The 6,256-nt window shown below is 52.8% G+C and overlaps 1 protein-coding gene across 2 annotated transcripts in view; it reads right to left on the reverse strand.

Moving 5' to 3' along the window:
• The window catches only part of STX3 (syntaxin 3), a gene marked incomplete at both ends in the record, with an annotated part of 43,497 nt that overhangs the window by 14,893 nt on the left and 22,348 nt on the right, over positions 1-6,256 (reverse strand). The window contains one exon of one of the 2 annotated variants that reach the window (XM_084240953.1): positions 5,907-5,990. In XM_084240953.1, the coding sequence (XP_084097079.1) occupies positions 5,907-5,990 (84 nt within the window). Of the gene's footprint in view, positions 1-5,889; positions 5,991-6,256 lie in introns of both variants that reach the window. The other variant, XM_084240954.1, reaches the window with a different exon arrangement.

Raw genomic sequence — 6,256 nt, forward strand, 5'->3', positions numbered from 1 at the left:
ATGGGGATTAAATGAGAGAATAAATACATGTCCGGTGCTTGACACAAGGATAGGTAATTTGGAGATGACGGCAAGCGCAAACCCAGTCAGCAACCACTGCCAGGGGACGTCGAGCCAGGTGTGCAGCCAGGCAAGATAAGCCAGGGACGAGCCCAGCTCGTGGAGTCTTGCGGCCACCGACCCTCTGCCATGCTGTCAGAGCCACCAAGTGCCCAGGGCGAGGGCCGGGGCATCAGAGGGTGCCTGCCTCATGGAACCAAGGTAACTACCATATTCTGTGACTCACCGGGATCTAACTAAAAGGAGGGAGCTATTTTCAAGGCACGGATGGCTTCTTCCCTCTGAACTTAAATAGCAAGAGGAATCTAACCACACAATGATAAACAGAGAAAGTACTACTTGGGTAACAGGCAGGTATCGTGCCGGAGGACCCGTTGATTCCACATAAAAAGTCTCTGTGTCCCCCAACAACGTGCCTCTAGTGAGGCAGTAATTCCTGCATCTCTAGTTACTGAAAACGCATTATGTGCCCCCCTCCTTTTAAGTATTAGGTGTGTCCACACCATAGACACACCTTTGCTTTTCCCCAAAAACAGCATAATCATTAAAGGGGTTCAGCAAGTCGCCTTCAGTATGTTTGCTTCTTTGCTTTGGACAAACATCGATGAGAAGGAACAGAGCCGTCCCTGTCAACCAATCAACAGAAGCCAAGTCCCTCAAGGGTTTTATCAAGATGGGGACCAGGGCTTCAACTCTCCTTTTAGAAATCAAAACAGATGATTCCAGAGCTATCCTGACCAGTGAAAGCATAGTTCTGAGACAACAATCTCAAATCCATGGAAGGGGGATGCAGCGTGCAAAATTTAGTCAGGAAAACAGAAACCTACCTGGTAACTTTAACCAAAGTCATGCGTAATGGAGGGAATTCTTTACACAGAGCTGGAAGGACCGAGAAGCCAAATGAGGCTGGTGAAGCACTCAGGAAAGGAAGAGCAGCAGGTTGGAGGGACAGCCAGGAGAGGCAGGGGCCAAGGCCATAGACTCGGGAGCCAGGCGCTGGGAGTAACCAGCAGAACGAGCTCTAGGAGCAGGTCTGCCAAGAGAAAGTTGAGGAGTAGACTTGTCTGGGGTAAAAGAAACCCACAGTGTCTCCCCCCATCAAGTCTGCTGCCTCCCCAAGGTCAAACATACCCACAGCCAGCTGGCACAGGAGCCTGAAGGATGCAGGGTGCCTCCAACACAGAGCGCGGGAAGGGTGAGGACAGCCAAGAGCACACGGGCAAGTGACTGGCAAGGGCGTCCTCCTGCTATGAAAAGAGCCCGCAAAGGCAGAACTTGCCAGCTCGCACAAACGTCTTCCTTCACCAGAGAACTAGGGAGTATTTAAACCTGCTTGATGCAACTCAACGCCTAGAATTCCAAGGCACATTCACTTTGAAATTCTTGGTTTTAACCAAGGTCAAAGCTACCTAGTGAATCTCTAAGATTTCAGGCTGCTCACCTGCAGCCTCTGAACAGGCTTCAACCCACCCGCCCAGGCATGCCTCCACACTCTCTACCTGGCGCCCGCTGGACTCAAGTCTCAAGGGCTGGGGCACACGCAGCGCCTCTCAGCAGAGGTGTCTGAATGAACGACCGAGTACAGGTGACGCCAGGAAGCGAGCATGCTTCTTCACATGCCGCTGCAGAGCAGTTCTTAAGCACATTCCCCAAAAGAAAACTTTATGAAAATTACTTTCTCCCAAACGCAGACATTGATCCTTATTAATAGAAGTCAGAGGTCAGAAAGGGCTGCAAAATACAGAAGCTGAGACAGCCGAGTCAGGCAGCTCCTTTCTATGGGACTCCCTGGAGTCCCATAATGCACATTTGAAATTTCCGTGGGAGGAAAAAGGAGTGAGCATCTCTCAAACATACCTGATCACACCACCATCCAGGATAAGCCTGTGACTGGTCCCCCCAGAGGCACCCCTTACCCCTATACTTTCTTCCTATGAACTCAGATCTTCTAGGGGCAGAGGATGAATCTGATGTCCCATCCCCTTGCTAAGCACCCACTGGCCCGGGGTCCCTGCAGCTAAGTGGCCGCAACTGCCTGACCACAGAGGGAGTCAGCTTGGAGGACTGACTTTTCCTCCCTGAAAAAAGGACCTGAAAAGCAGCCTGTTTCTTACTGATGAGGTGCCAATGCAGGTGGTGGCACACGGGGAGTCTGGGACCCCCAGCACTGACACGCCAGCTGCCAGATGGTGAGCACCCCATCACCTTTTGATAAAGGGATGATGAATCCAGAACAACGCGCCCCTGGGAGTCAGCCTTCTCGGGTAGATTCTGTTGTCTCTGAACCTTGCTCTTCCCCAACAACTGAGCAAACAGAGCCAAGAAAATGGGAATTGGACAAAAATCTGCAGTTTATCACTTACTGGGCCCTGGCTTAATCCGTCACGGCGGCCTGGAAACCCAAGGGTCCATTTTTTTTCCCGTCACGACAGAGCAGCTGACAATGTCACTGCTGAGTTTTAAGGCACAAGCACAACTTGAAAACGCCCTGGTCCAGTGACTTCTCCTGCACCTGGCAGACGCCTCTCTGCCTGTCAGCGATCCATGCTGTCTCAGCCAGTACCCCTGGTGACCTGCCTGCCGGAACCACTCCAGGCAGCAAGACTTATCTCGAGAGCTTTCCTGAGACAGCCACTCCACTGCACGCCCACACAGAGGCCTCTCATGCCCCGGGTCCCCATCCTCCGGGATAGACCTTACCCCACTTTCAAGGCTATTTCCAGGCCACATCCTATACAAGAAACTGCACAGTGTAGTTATCCGCAAATATACCGTGCAGCAGAGTGGAGAGAACCAAGGGTGACTGGACACACTCCCTCCATGTCAGAGGGCGGGCTGGGCTCAGCAGGGATTTTCTCTTCTTATACTCACCCCACCAGCAGGTGACCTTGTTGCTCCTATCCTGGAGGAAACTGGAGTTCAGAGTGTTACCCGACTTTTCCACTTTCACCACTGGGCACGGGCAGAGCTGAGGTTAGACCAGGATGTGTGGGTGCAGAGTGTGTGGCCTCTTTCCATGACCCACGTGCCCCCTTGCTCCTGTCCCTCCAGCACTCAGCCTCTCTGCCCCACCTGACAAGCAAGAGGGGAAGAGACATCCACAGGGGCCCACTGAGGGCCTCCTGCACCTTCGCTCCTTCAGCCCCAACCAACCTGTGAAGTGGATGTTTTTCTCCATTTCACAGATCAACCCACTGAGACATGGAGACGTCCAGGGATGGGCCCAAGATCACAGTCAGTGAAGGGTGGGAAACTAATCTCAAAGATAGAGTTCTTTGTACCCCCACCCCTTCGCCACCCTACATATGACAGAAAGCACTTAACAAGTAATAAGGAAAGCAGTAGCCCTCAAGGTCTTGCTGAGTCTCCAAAAATACCCATGACCATCCGGAGCATGACCATCGGGAGCATGACAGGTTAGGTAATACTTTCCAGACCCATGGTCTTCGATCCTCACGGAAGCCTTGAAAGGTAAGCGCCTGCATCCCTGACTTCCAGACCAGGAATTAAAGCCCCAAGGGTTAAGTTACCTGACCAAGGTCAATTGCTGTTAAATGCCTGAAGATGTGGGCCTCCCTGATGGCTCATGGGTTAAAGTCACAGCACTATGCAGCTATCACCAGCCACAGCGGCACAAGTTCAATTCCCAGGCAAGGAGCTACCCACATGGAGGGGCAGGCCTCTCCTGTCTCCCCGCTGCTCCCCTCAGCAGTGTATTTCAGTCAGTCTGCCTGTTCTGCTCCCCACTCTGTCTCTGGTGAATCCTCTCACACACCCCCACCTCTGGCTTGTACCCCAGCTCTTGTATGCATAAATAAATAAATCTTTATTTAAAAAAATGTCTGAGGATGAGATCAGATGGTCTTGCCCATGTCAAAGCCCACATCTCCCCAGCCTGCAGGCGGGGGTGGGATGGGAGGGGTGTCACTGCCTCTCAGGGCTCCCTCGCCGCTTAGGGAGTAGAGGGAGAGCACAGTTATTAGGGAAGAGTCCTTCTTATAGAGAGAAAGTTCTCTGTTTTTATTTCCTCAATGTAGTCCAAATTCATTTTTTCTAAGTGGTTTACAACCCTGTGCATGATTTAGGGGTGTCAGTTCACACTTCTTCAGATGCATGTTACCATCACCAAAGCACCCACTCTCCACCACCAGTCCACTGGGGCTCCTGCGCCCAGCCGGCCCAAACGCCTCCTCCTCTGACAGCCAGGATCCCACAGTCAGCTTTCTAGGGTTTGTTTGGGTTTGGCCTTGTCTGTTCCCTTGTTTGGTTCTCTGCAGTCCACACGAGTGAAACCACCCGGTATCTGTCCCTCCGAGTCAGCACTGTCCCCTCCAGGAGGCAAGAAATTCTTTCATGCGTCTGGTTCTCCAAGGCAAGATCAGAGGCCCAAACTCAGGGTGGCCCTGGCGTCCGCCCCACCACAGAACAGAAAGACAGTTTCCTCCCGAGACCCGCCTGGAACAATGCTGGACTCACAAGACTCAGGTGGCCTTTGATCTCCACAGAAAGGAGGGCGCCTCCCACAAGGAGGGCGGGATCTGCTGCACGGTCCATAAACTCCCCAGTGGGGCCAGCAATGCTCACGTTCACTCCTGAGCACACTTGTTACACCCACAGGTAAAGGGGCAGGTGCTATCCAGGCCCGTCCACTCCGTGTACCCCCCGCCTACAGGCGATTTCTGCACCCCCATGCCCTGCCTCCCGCCACCCCCACTCCTCCTGCCCCCACCCTTCCTGCAAAGGGAACACGATGCCTCTTGTCCCCAGTGACAGTAAACTTTTGTGGTTTGTTTTCTTTTTTCAAGCACCAGTCCCTGAACACACACGTCACACTGCATGTGTCAGAAACATTGTCCCAGGCCATCCTCACATGGGCGCATCCACCCCCAGGCACAGGCAAGAGAACCACGTGGTTAAGAGGCAATCACAGGAGCAGCAGCAATCACAGAGGCAATCAGGAGCTGGGCTGAGACCCGAACCCAGGGTGACCTGGCTCCAAGCCTGAGATCTCCCCTGACACTTGCCTCCCTCAGGCTTCAGCCTCCCCCTCACCAGGGGCAACACCTTCCCAGCTTCAAGATCAGAGAGCTACTTGAACCTGTAGGCTGGAACGCCCATCCTGGGCCATTAAACTTCAAAAAAGAAAAGAAAAGAAGCTGGTGGTTTCTCGGTGTCTCAGCTATCAGAATGAAGTCAAAGAGACTTGCCTTTGGCAAGAACAAACCTGATCCATCTGAATCACATGCCTGAAGACAGGTGGTTTTTACTGTCTGGCTGGGACCCCATCCTTGACTCTGTATTTAAATCACATCATTTGAGCCTCCCTGGTGGCCTAGGGGTTAAGTCTTAGCACTGTCACCACAAAGACCTGAGTTTGATCCCCAGCCAGGGAGTGACCCACATGGCACAGCAGACCTCTCCTGTCTCGCCCGCTCTCCCCTCAGCAGTGTATTTCAGTAGATCCACCTGTACTGCTCCCCACTCTGCCCCCAGTGAATCCTCACACCTCTGGCCTACACCCCAGTTCTTCTATGCCAACAAATAAGTAAATCACATAATTTATGCACCAGAGGTTGTTATTAAAGTACAGTCCTGCAGCCCAGCACTCTGAGAGTGTGTCTCTTAGCACCTGTAATTGACCTTCTACTCGTACCTTTCTTCATAAGATCGAAAATCCAAATCCTCCCAAATAAGAATTAAAAGGAGACTCTCCCTTCCACTTCTGGGCCCGAGCATCCCTCCTCAGCACAGGGCCACCCGTGAGCAGCCTGAGGCTCTTTCTAATCATGAAGATGCTGTGCTTCCCTGTGGACATTCAGAAAAAGCCACACAGAAAGGTCGCCTACCTCGGAGAAGAACTCATCCATGAAGGCCGTGTTGTCGATGGCGATCTCCACCTCATCGGCATCGCTGTCCTGTGTCAGCTGCTTCTGGGCAAGACAGAGAGGAGACGGTTAGACCAGAGGCCCGAGCAGCGGCCGCGGCACTCCGTGCCCACTGGGGTTGGCCAGCTGGTCTCCCCCAGGCATTTTATACACACAAGTGCCTCTAAAACTCAGAACTCTGTGCAGGGGGGCCTCCCTGGTGGCCCAGGGGTTAAATCTCAGAGCTATCACTGCTACGGCCTGAGTTCAATCCGTATTTCAGTATATCTGCCTGCTCTGCTCCCCACTGTCTCTGGTGAATCCTCTCACCC

This window comes from Talpa europaea, assembly GCF_964194135.1.
Source record: "Talpa europaea genome assembly, chromosome: 1".
Lineage (NCBI taxonomy): Eukaryota > Metazoa > Chordata > Mammalia > Eulipotyphla > Talpidae > Talpa > Talpa europaea.